General features: G+C 35.1%; 1 protein-coding gene across 1 annotated transcript in view; it reads left to right on the top strand.

The window, feature by feature from the left end:
• Nucleotides 1-12098, top strand: part of LOC126006723 (cytochrome b5 reductase 4) — a 72915-nt gene extending 60817 nt beyond the window's left edge. The window contains exons 13-16 of the mRNA XM_049772242.1: nucleotides 1175-1325; nucleotides 1854-1940; nucleotides 7900-8064; nucleotides 11690-12098. Of these exons, the coding sequence (XP_049628199.1) occupies nucleotides 1175-1325; nucleotides 1854-1940; nucleotides 7900-8064; nucleotides 11690-11744 (458 nt within the window). The 3' untranslated portion in view covers nucleotides 11745-12098. The remainder of the gene's footprint in view (nucleotides 1-1174; nucleotides 1326-1853; nucleotides 1941-7899; nucleotides 8065-11689) is intronic.
• The last annotated feature ends 879 nt before the right edge of the window (nucleotides 12099-12977 follow it).

Here is a 12977-nt window from a genome sequence, read left to right as displayed (position 1 = left end):
GTGATAATTTGTAAAGTCTTGTCATGGGCTAAATGAGGTACCTTATAAAATTTTCCATATCTGTTTAAATCCTTTGTTTATCCAGCAACTTTCATATGAAGACTGCATTCTTTAAAATGTCAAATGAATATGATGCCCTGGATGATGACTAGTCCAGGTGACTAGTTGCAGATAGCTTGACTGTAGATTGCTAACTATTCTGATAAATAATTATTTATTACATTATGCTTTTGATTAGCACAGGTATCTTACTTGAGTATAGTCAGTCCTGTGAATTAGAAAGGACTAAACTGAGTAAAGATCAGCAGTGTGAGGCATTAATAAATAGTCATCTGACTTTTTCTTAAAGTATTCTGTTCTATGTCCACTTTCAGATCATAATGAGGTATTTTGATATATTCCAATTATTAACTCATCAATTTCTAAAACATTCTTGATACGCTATTATGAACAAAAATAGAAAACTTAAGAGCATCCCAAGACTCAATCAACTAAAGTGTTTGGAGTTAAAATATGGACAGCTCTTTTTAAATTTTCATCCAAAATTTTGAAATGTCTTGAGGCAGTTGTCTCCTATGAATAGAAAAGTCAATTTCCTGTAAATCGCTACATTTCATAGACTGAATTTCTCAGCCATTTTAATTCTAAGTCAATAATACTACCAAGTATAGTTATTTTTATCTTACATTATTTTTATAGGAGTTAAATTCAGAATAATTTTCCTGTCTGTTCATAGATTTCATAGGAATGAAGTTATTAGCACATTATGTTAAGTACTCACTTGAATATAAGATTCAAGAATACATTCTATTTTCTCCTACCAATTTTATTATTATGGTGAAAAATCAGTATGTGCCTAGCAAACATTAATTCATCATAAAATCAAGTATTAATAATATGTCCTATTTAGCAGTAGTTTGTAAATGATTTGGGGAAATAATATTGGTAAGTGAATATAATAAACCTCATTGTTAATTGATTATAATGATAAAAGTTTAACATACTGAGAATATGATGGATGCTTCTAAAACTCTTTATGTAACTTATAGTTAGAGCTGTAGTCTGAAAGTTAACTATTCATCCTGCCTCATACCCAGATTCAAAATCAGGTAGGTTTAGCCTTTTCAGTGTCCCTAATAATTTTTTCTGATTTAGTTTATATTTCATTGTTTAGGAGATTTTGTTTCTGTAAGCAGTCCTGAGGGCAATTTTAAAATATCCCAGCTCCAAGAATTAGAAGATCTCTTTTTATTGGCAGCTGGAACAGGCTTCACACCCATGGTTAAAATACTGAATTATGCTTTGACTAATATACCCAGTCTCAGGTATGTAATTTTATCTTTAATTATTATATTTTGCGAGACTGTTAAATTAGTATAAGGTATTCAAAATTAATTACTTGATAATTTTTTTATTGTCTCTCTCTTTTTTTTTTAATTTTTATTGTGACCAAAGTGCATTACAAATATTTCACTGCATCATTTATGGTACATAGTGACAATGAATGAGGGGCATTCCCACCACCAGTGCTATCCTCCCTCTGCCCCTATTCCCAGCATGCATCCCACATCTCCCTCTCTACCCCCCAGTATGCCAGTGCAACTGGTCTCCACTTTACAGTTTGTTGTAGATTTAGCATCCATTACACCAGAGACATGATCTCTTTTCCTTCATTCATCAGTTCTTACTCTGCCTAGTCAGGCTCTGGCCATTTCATAAACTGTCCTATTTTAATTTTGGTATTTTGGGCTACTTAACTGGCACTAAAAAGAGTCATACTAGTGTATTTTTTAGACTTTGCATTTATGCATATGTTAAATGTAATTGAAATAGTTCTTGAATTTTTTTTTAAGGAAAGTGAAGCTGATGTTCTTCAACAAAACAGAAGATGATATAATTTGGAGAAGCCAACTGGAGAAATTATCATTTAAAGATAAAAGGTATAAAGTGATATTAGCTCTATGTTTAAATATTTAAACCTGTGTAGTCAGTCTAGGCCTTATCTCCTATGGTAGGAGTTTTAATCGAACAGGAAATTTATTCACAGGAGAAATAAACTAATCAGTCTGTTCTTAAAAGGTAAATAATTCTATTCACTTTAACTGTCTTCAATTGATACTATTTCCTAAGTTTGACGTGGCATCTGTCATATATATGTTAATAAATATGTACTGGGCTTTATGTTTTTGTTATTTTTACTGATTTGGGTTTGTTGGCAATGATTCACTCTAGCAAAATTTGCTAATTCAAGATGTTCCTGGGAATGAAAAAATAAATTTTTTTCACCCCCTCCCGAAAAAATAAATTTTTTGCCTGAAAAATAAATTTGGTAAGTTAGATTAAGCAACAAATTAACTTAAATCTTTTCTACAAGAATTTAGAGCCCATATATGCTACCCATTGGGAATGGGGAAAGTGGTCATTATGCTTATGAGACTTTTCCATTGTGTTTATATTAACATTTATGAATAGCTGTATCATGCATGGTTCCTATGATACATTTTAGGAAATACCAGTATAGATAATTAAAAAAAAATAGTATGACCCAGGATCATATGGGATACTAAGGATTATATGGTGATGACACAACATAAATGTTCTTCATTGGGAAGAACTTCTACGCTGTGCTAGTCAACTAAAATCACAAAATAAATGGATGTATGCCTATTTACCTATTAAAAGCAATTAAAATTCTAGAGGGCCTGAATAGAGAGGGCATTTAACAGCTGTCGAATTTTAATACTCTGCTGTCACTTTTAGAATCAGTAATGTTTTGGTTCCATTTTAGAGAGCCAAAGTGGAATAATTATTCCAGAAGCATAATTAAATTGAGATACGCTTGTACCCCTTTCTACACACATGCCAATTTGAATGTCAGATAGGTAGAGCTGGGTGCTTAACCTGCGTCCTGATGCCACTTTTTTTTTCCTCTCTAAAACATTCTCAAATGACTTGTTTCTTGGATTGTATTTCTTGAAATGTTGATTTATTTTCTCTAAAGGGCTCTGTAATTAAGTAACTTTGAGAAATAATGTGTACCTTATTGCCTTCAAGATTTATTTCGATTTTTAGAATATTCAAGACTTAGAGAAATGTTAAGGAAATTTGTTTTGGTAGGGGTTATCTTAGTTTTAGGATCTTTTTAAAGACTGTTTTTGATGTTTTTGCCCTGCTTGTATTCACTGATATTTAGGCAATGTAAGCACTCATCAAAAGAAAATTGATTTTTTTTCCCTCACTTTTTCTCTCTGTTTTCCCTCCTCCCCACCCTTGCACACATACTCAGGCACTTTATGGATATATGGACTATATGAAGTGTAAATTTTTTCAAGAGTACTGAAATCAAGACAGTGTAGTGTACCTCTGTTATACCTTAAATCTGAAATTATTTTAGTCAGTTGACCTTTATTCAGAATAATGCAAGAAGAAAAGATTCCATAGTAGCCATTTGTACCTTAATATAATGCCAGAAATCTTTTGACATATTCATTAGTCTTAACGTGGAAATTGTTCCTCCTTCCGTTTAGGCTCTTGGGGCTGGAGTGATAGCACAAATGGCTAGGGTATTTGCCTTGCACATGGTTGACCTGGGTTCAATCCTTAGTATCCCATATGATCCTCAAATTTCTCCAGGAGTGATTCCTGAGTGCAGAGCCAAGAGTAACCTATTAGCAACACTGGCTATAGCCCAAACCCCAAAAATCAATAAGCTCTTTCTAGTCTTACAAAATAGATAAACTACATAGTGATCTGTACATTAATCCTTAAAAATTGCATCCATGCTACCTGTTCAGATTTACTTTTGAGTACCAAATATTTATGCCAATAGGCTATTGTATGGATAAATATGAAAGGCCCAAGTTTATACCATTTGTGTAAGAACTGCAACTTTAAAACAAAAGAATTCCGGTAAAAGAAAATTGGGAATTTTTGCTAATGAAGAAGTGCCAGTTTTGACTTATATATCTTAGCAATTTTAATCTACCTTGTAAATAGATTTAGAGGAGGCTATCTTTTTTTTTTATTTAAAAGCTAATTTCTGCCTATGGTTAATTTGTTTGTAGAGGCTAGAGGGTTAAGGGTACAAGGGTTAAGGCACTTGCCTTGCATATAGCTGACCTTGGTTTGATCTATCATCATATTTCATGCACTGAACACAGACCCAGGAGTAATCAATTTCTGAACACCAGCTAAATAATAATAATACCTATGTGAAACTGCAGCTTCTCACAAGTCTCTTTTGGTAAACCAAGGGAAGATTATTTCTCCCTGAAAGATGCACCCTACATTCACATACAATTTTTTGTTTGTTTTTGGGTTATACCTGGTGGTGCTCAGGAGTTACTCCTGGTTCTGTACTCAGAAGTAACTCCTGGCAGGCTTAGAGAACCATATGGGATGCTGGAATTCGAACCGAGGTCAGTTCTGTGGTGACTGCGTGCTATTGCTCTGGCCCCTACATACAATCTTTTATAATTAATTTCTAGGTGCCAGTACATGGCTATGTTCTTCTAAGCCCACTCTTTCTTTTTAGACATGTAGCTTCTTTCTAAGTAGATTTACTGTTTATTCTAGTATTCTTTGCTTACTTCAAACAAGGTACCTGCTTTTATGGAGCAGGAAATAAATATATTCTAGAGTTATGTGACTTGTCTTAATTTTTAATATAAGAAAATATTGGGGCCAGAGTTTTATCTGTATAGGGTAGATTTGTATTAATTCTGAAATTTAAGTGGGAACTTCTAAGGTAAGAAATAAAATGTACTAATTTATAGAGGTTTTTTGTAGAGGGGAGGGCACCCACACCAGTAGTTTTCAGGACTTATTCCTGGCTCTGTACTCAGGGATCACTTCTGGTAGAATAAAGGGACCATACGTGGTGCCAGAGATTGAACCTGGATCAGCTGTACACAAGGCAGGTGCCCTACTCAATGTACTATCTCTCTGGTCCAATGGTTTTGAATGTAAAATCAGAGTATTAGAATTATGAGATTATATAATTTCTCAACTTGTTCCACAAATAGAAAAATGAGAGCTGGTATCTGAATCTGAGTAAGATTAGGAACATGTTCTCTAGTCCTATGATGGCATTCACTGAATCTGCATGCTTGTGCCAGGCCTCTGAGCTTCTGGTGTCATTAACCCAGTGCATACCCCAGTGTCATAACTCAGTGCAAAGCAGGGTGAGGGCAGCACAGCAACTACATCTGTTCTGATATTTATCCATCTCACAAGAGGAACTACTTCAACTCTTCTGTAAAATCAAGATTAATGTATAATACCTTCTACTCCTGAGAAAAATATCTCTTGCCCATTGGAGAATGGAAAAATGTATTTCATCTGATACTTATGACAATGAAATTAATGGAGCAGAGGGAGCAAGTGCAACATGGAATTTGGAGATCACTTGACTCTTCACCTACAGTTCATAGAACAGGCTACAGAACTCTGGGAAGTGGTCTGTAGTTACAGTGTGAAACTTGATTTGATGTTCTTCTTTTTTTTTTTTCACTTTAATTCAGTATGCTTTCCTTTTCTTCATGTTTCATTTTATACTCTTGGTATGTATACTGTTACTTCCTATGTATTGGCCACTAGGCAGGCATACAATCATGAATTTTATGGTCTAAATTGGGAAAGTTGGGAAGATAGACGCTAACAAAGTAAATTATATTTACCACTGAAATAAGGCCCATGAAGACCCCACCCCCAAAAAAGCATCCTGCATTATCTATAACACTATCCAGACAATGGGGGTAGAGCACTTCCTTGCTGAAATAGTGTCCATGCTAAGAATTGAAGAATGGGATGTGGAAGAAACTTTGGGGTTAGAAGGGAAAATGGGTAGTGTTGTGGAAGAAACAACAAAGAGAAAGAGACACATAGGACTCAGAATCTAGGAAAACTTGGATATGGAAAATGAGGCAGGGGGTGTTCCCCAAGAATAAACCCAAGATTCCATTTTTTGTTAGATTTTCTTTCTTTTTTTTGTGGGGGGGTGGTGGAGGGGGGCTCACCCACCACACTCAGGAGTTATTCCTGGCTCTGCACTCAGAAATCACTCCTGGTGAGTTTAGAGGACTGTATGGGATGCTGGGGATCAAACCTGAGTCAGCCTCATGCAGGGCATCCTCCATCCTCATAAATCCCAGGTTTCTCATGTTTTTCCAAATGGGTCCCAGTGCTGTTCACAGAAATAATGTCAGATAAAAGGTAGAAAGAGTGTGAATTTTTCTTGCAGTCAACAAAGTTAAAAAGTCAAAAAGTTATGGGGCTTTGGAAGTTGTTGGAGAAGTTTGAATCTGAGATTGAAATTCTTATGTTGAGATTGGCATTTATCACAAAGAAAAAAAATAATCAGTTCTGGCTGATTAGGGAGAAAGGGACTCTCAGTCATTCACTGCTAGTGGGAATATTGACTGTTTTAGACTTTTTGGAAAACAGTATAGATATTTCTCAAATAACTAGAAATTGAGCTTCAGTGATATACTGATTACTATGATCCAGTGGTAAATACCAGTGATATTACCATGATCCAGTATTGCCACTCCTAGAAATATACTTTAGGAGCCCCAAAACACCAGGCAGAAAAGCCCACTGTATTTCTGTTCATTCCAGCACCATTCACAATAGCCAGAGTCTGGAAATAACAAAAATGCCCAAGAACAAATGAGTGAGTAAAGAAACCAAGGTTTCTTTACACAATAGAATACTACACAGCTGTTAGGAAAAATTAAGTCATGAAATTTGCTTATACATGGATGTATATGGAGACTATTATGATGAGTAAAATGAGTCAGAGGGAAATGGATAGACACTCATTTGTGGAATATAAAAAACATATAGTATGGTAATAATATGCAAAGACCATAGAGATAAGGTTCAAAGAGGACCAGTCCATGGTAGGAAGCTTGCCACAGATAGTAGGGAAGGACAATTAGGGCAGAGAAGGGACCACTTTGACAATTATGATTGGAAATAATTACTTTGGATATGAATTGGGTGCTAAATGAGATGAAAAAAAGAGATGAAAAAAGATATGCATGATACCCCTTTATAACAAAATTACAAACCATTCCCAAAAAAGAAAAAAGGAGAGATAGAGAATGTCTGCCATAACGGCAGGCTGGAAACATTGGTAGTGGAATATGTGCGCTGTGCACATTGTATGAAACTCAATCGTGAACAACTTTGTAACAAAAAATTGTATCATGAATAATCTTGAAACCATGGAATTTAAGGTAATTTTTTTTCTCTAAGCTCCAGGCATACTAGGTTGTCCAACCCAAGTCATTGTCTGTAGTGCCAATACACTTTTTTTCCCCACACAGTTGATGTTGTTGGTGTCAGGTTTCTGTAGTTAAAGATCCTGGAATCTGTGCATAGCCTAGAAGTCAGGATGATGTGGAGCATCCTCTAGTTTCACCTCACAATTAGAGGCCAATGCAGAGAGCCCTGTCCTGAAAGCAGGTCGTTGTTGTTAAGTCTTCTGCCTGTTAAGGGATGATGTCTCTTTTGCGTAGGTCAATGCCAGAGCAGTGGTAGGCTCTTCCCTGGTAGAGGTTTGCTTCCAGGTGATGTTATAGACAACCGTGGTTGTTTCGTAGAAGGCATAATTTAAGGTAATTTTAAAAATAAATAAAATGTATGTGTTACTGGCAATTTCTCTTTACTGGGACTTATACAAGCAACTAATATATAGAAACATGGAGTTTTCTGAGATCATTTGGAGCAAAAGTTTATCAATGGCATTCTTGTAAATGTTTACTGTAATTCCATTCCAGTGTTTTTCTTAACTGTTATCAGTCTTTTATAATTATTCTCAAAAGGCAGCATGTTTTACTGAACTCAAAACATGTTAATAAGATAATAAATATTTTTAACATTTTATTTTTATAGATTTGATACTGAATTTGTTCTCTCTGCACCTAACTCTGAATGGAAAGGTAAAACAGGACACATTTCACTAGCTCTCCTTTCCAATTTTTTAATAAAAAGTTCAGAGAAATCTCGAGTCCTCATCTGCATTTGTGGCCCAACACCATTTACAGAACAAGGAGTGAGGTGAGTCAAAATGTGGTAGAAATAAGAATACCCAATAACAGGAAATAAGAGTTTTCTCTATTAGCCAGTTGATTTCATTCACAGCACTTCAATTTGTTAAAAGTTTTACTCATCAAAGCCTGAGGAATTTTTAACTCATGGTATATAGATATATAACATGAGGTAATAAATATATAAAACAGGCTTACAATATAATTATTAATAATAGAGCATAAAGATATCTATTTTTAATAAAAAATATAACAAGTGTGTAATGATATTTGGGCCTCTTCAGCAGTGTTCAGGGGCTGGCTACTTTTGATTGGTGCTCAGGGATCAAGCCCTGGCATGCAAAGTATTGCTCCAGCCCTTTGAGCTGCTTCTCTCTCCCACCCCTTAAAACAAACCACAAAAAAATATGAGTCCCTATACAGGATAGCAACTTCCAGTTTAAGAGCTAATTGCAATTTTTTTGCCAAAGAAACTAGCAAAATTTTAAATCTTCATGCAGATGATGGCCAGGATTATACATATAGTTAGATGTGGACACAAAGGGAGATGCAGCCAACCTTGTGTTCTCTGCTAATGAATGACTAGCGATGTGAACACTTTCACAGGATTGGTATCACAATTTTACTCGGGGCATTAGAATTTTAGATTTAAACTTCTTCCACCACAGCTTTATAATAATAATAAAATTAATAAGAACTGTTTTTGCCATCTGCTTTTGGTTATGGTTTTGGTTTTGGGTGACATTCAGCAATGTTTGAGATCCATTATGAACTTAGTATTCAGGAGACATAAAATGCTGGGCTTAGAACCTGATATTCCCACTTCAAAACATGCTCTTTTGGGGCCAGTGCGGTGGCACTATAGGTAAGGCATCTGCCTTGCAAGCACTAGCCTAGGACAGACCATGGTTCTATCCCCTGACATCCCATATGGTCTCCCCAAGCCAGGAGTGATTTTAGCCAGGAGTAATCCCTGAGTGTCAACGGGTGTGGCCCATAAAACAAAAACAAAACAAAAACATGTTCTTTTATCCACTGAGATATATTCCTGGGCCTCACTATAGCTTTCTATCTTTTTTAGTTCTCTGAGTAAGAATTCACAAATATCAGTGTTTAAAAGCCATATCGAAAAAATTGGATATAAAAGTAGAGACTAATTGTTGATTTCTGTATAATGAATGAATCAATAGAAGTTGTCTTTCTATTAGAAATTCACTCTCATTTTACTTATCTCTAAAATAAATCTCTTGGCTGGGGAAATAGTAGCAGTGATGGCTAACCTTTTTGAGCCTGAGTGCCCAAACTGCCGCACAATGCCTGGTCCTCCCAATGGCCAGTCCTGCCCAGTTGCCAGGTGAGCTGCAAAGCAGACACGAGCACACTCGCCTCCCACCTCACCGCATATCTTAATTGCGGACCCCTTCCTGCAGTGCAAGGCCTTCGCGTGCCACTGCTGGCACGCATGCTATAGGTTCATCATCAAGGGATAGTGCATTGGACACTTGTCTCCTGAGCAAGCTTGTATTGTGTTCAATTCCCATATGGTCTCCCAATTTCACTGGCAGTAATTCTTGAGTGCAGAGCTAGGAGTAAGCACTGAACACCACTGAATGTGATCCCCTCCCCAAAAGAAAAGCAAACCAAAAAAAAAAAACAAAAAAAAGAAAAGAAACTCTTGAAGATATATGTTTAAATATACCCACTATTGAATTTCAATGATTTTTTTTCTCTTTTTTTAATCTCTCTCTTTTTTTCATTATTTTCTCTGTAGATGATTTTAAACTATGACTGCCTTAGGTACCATTTTATCATGACTGAACCTAACATTTTCTAAATTGTTCTTATATTTAAAAATTTTAAAATTGTAATTATTAATTTGATATCATATCATTCAATCTCAGGGTCTATTTCTGACTCTGTTCAAAGGTTGTTCTGGACAGTGCTTAGGGGACCTGTGGAGCTAGGGGTGGAACTAGCATCAACCACAAGCAAAGCAAACACCTTAACTTTTGTATTTTTCCTCTGGCCTGTTATTTTATTTTTAATTTTAATTATGAAAATGATCACCTTAAGGAATTTCTATATTGTATTTAATTTTAGTTATATTCAAGTGTGTTTGGATTTTAATACTTTGAGGGAAATGTTCTTTTGTTTGCTCTTTCAAAGAAATTTTCAAGTTGCTATTTAAGTTTTTATTTATTTTAAAGCTCAAATATATGTATATAAAATAGTAATATTGTATAAGTTTATTATAGAAGACTAATAATATGGTTTGAAATAAAAATTATTTTAGAAAAGAAAGACTAGTTTCTTAACACTTTTATAGAGTATAGCCTCATAACATTTTTCAAAGATTGAAATCAAAATCATGTTGGTACTGAAATGTAGCAGTTGTGAAGAAGCATTGCATATGTAAAACAGTAATATAAAAACTACCATGGGACAGTCCACGTTACCTCAACTTAAAAAGAGGGCAGAAAATAATAAAACAGGTAGGGAGTTTGCTTTGCACACAGCCAACTTGAAATCAATCACTGCATCTCATATGGTGCCCCCAACACCAGTTGAAGTGATTTCTTGAGCATCCTCTTGGTGTGCTACCCCACCACCACCAAAAAAATGGAGAAAAAAATGGAAAAGGTGAAAAACTTCCTTAAGGCCACTTAGTCTAATTTGTACTCACTTGGGAGAAATCCCTTAAGTTAGACAAACTTTTCAGAGAAGTGTACTCCTTTGTTCCCTAATTTGCATTGCTTCCTCACAAGACTGTGCCCATTCCTTTAAACTGGAATTTTCCTATCTAATTGTCTATAGTCTTCATTTGTAATTCTGTTGAATATTTAATTCACTTTTTTGTTTTGATTTTTGGGGTCACACCTGGTAGTTGCCAGGTATTACACCTGGCTCCACACTTAAGAATTATTCCAGACAGTACTCAGGGAGCCATAATGGATGCTGGGGATCAAACCCTGGTTGGCCTGGCTCATGGCAAGCAACTTACACACTGTCCTATCACTCCAGCCTCCTTTTAACAGTTTCAAACTTTTCTATTAACTTTATAACTGTATATCTTTAGCTTTACCTCAGAGATAACTTTTCTATTTTCTGCTAGCTAACTTGCCTAAAATTGTTTAGTAACATTACTTATCATCATATATGGATCCTTGTTGTTGTTCACCCTTTCATATGATGCATACAGCATATACCATATTATTATGAAAATAGTAGTAGGTCTGTAACAAAATGAAGACCTAGAGATTCTCACAAACGTTTGATCTGATCTTGTCAACAATTAAATTGAAGGACAGAGAATGAGTGTGGATCTTCTTGATGAAAAGGCTCTTTCTTAAAAGACTAATTATCCCATCACTCGTGAGAAAACTTTAATTGAATCTTGATTTAGATGCTTTAAAATTTATGAGACAATTAAAATTTTCAACAGTGGCTATATATTTGATAGCATTAAAGAATTACTGTTATATTTTGAGAAGTTATAATGGGGGTTAAGTATAAGTAATTGGGAGAAAATGAAAATATATATTATTTTTAAGTATGTTATTATGTTTATGACAAATTTTGTCTTACTTTTTAAGGAAATTTTTTCCTAAGTGATTATGCTTTTGTTTGTTTCTCAGGTTGCTACATGATCTTAACTTTTCCAATGAGGAGATCCATAGTTTCACAGGGTAAAGAAGAGTTGCTACTGTAAATCAGCGGTTTCATTTCCATTTGTGATTATTGAGGGTTTTCTAAGCCAGCATTTTTGTGTATTCTTGAAGGTTATCTAGATTCTAGGCTTCAGTTTCTTAAATGAACCAAATGTTCCTACAATATAGAAAATTTGTTGGTTTATTTTGTACTGTAATTTATTTTACTACTGATATTTGACATGTAAAGTCAATTATGGCAACAAATACATACAGGATTCTTTGTTAGGAATCACAAGAGTCTTTTTGCCATTTAAATTTTATCACTTCTACAGTAAGCTCTTGTGTTTTATGATATGATAAATGATCACTTTGATCACATTTCTATGCTACAAAATACCTTATTAGCAATACATATTAAATTTTACATTGCACTGTAAACTCAGGAAATAATTGTTTATGTCTTTGTTATTAATACGAAAACATGGGATGTTGAATTTACACAATCAGAACATTTTGTGCGTGTATTGATGCAGAGTAAATAAAAATATACTTAAGCGTTTTTTTAATCATTGTGGTAAAAATATATTTGAATGCGAGTATTGTGTGTTTAAAAAAACATATTTAGGGGTGTGTTGCATGAGTTGTGTTATGCCTTGCAGTGTTCAGGGATTATTCCTGGTGATCCTCAGGAGACCTTATGCAGTGTTGAGGATCAAACTGGTCTCAGCTGTGCTCGTTGCTTGCACCTTAGACCTGGGGCCCTGTCTAAGAAGAAATGTAAAAGGGCAACAATAAAAGATACAGAAGATGTGTCATATATGTGACTTTGCATTAGGTGTGTTAGACAGCTAAAGAGACCATGGTGCTTACTATTTGTGTACTTAACTAAAACCAGAGGCACTAGAAAAGAATGAAAATGAAATATGTGGTCCCTGGGCCTTAAATGAATCACTTGATATTTTGAAGTATATTACATGCTAACTTCTTTGGATCCATTTACTTAGCGGAGAGTGTGAGGAACACTATCATCCAGGATACTCTCCTGACTGGGTGCTTTCTCCACACTGGAGCTGCAGCAGAGCCTTCCTGAGTGCAGGGTGTGGGCAACTCACTCATTCTCTCTTCCTGTTGCTGCTGCACCTTCAGATACGTTCTGGACTGAAATTCAGCAAAGGGTGTCAAGCAACACATCCTGAACCTTTCAAGAGGATTCGATGTTAAACACAGTTTAAGCTATTACTGCATTAACTGTCTTGGATTGTTCTTTTCAATC

This window comes from Suncus etruscus, chromosome 4 (genome assembly GCF_024139225.1).
Source record: "Suncus etruscus isolate mSunEtr1 chromosome 4, mSunEtr1.pri.cur, whole genome shotgun sequence".
NCBI classification, from domain to species: Eukaryota; Metazoa; Chordata; class Mammalia; order Eulipotyphla; family Soricidae; genus Suncus; species Suncus etruscus.
This window is presented reverse-complemented; position numbering and strand designations above follow the sequence as displayed.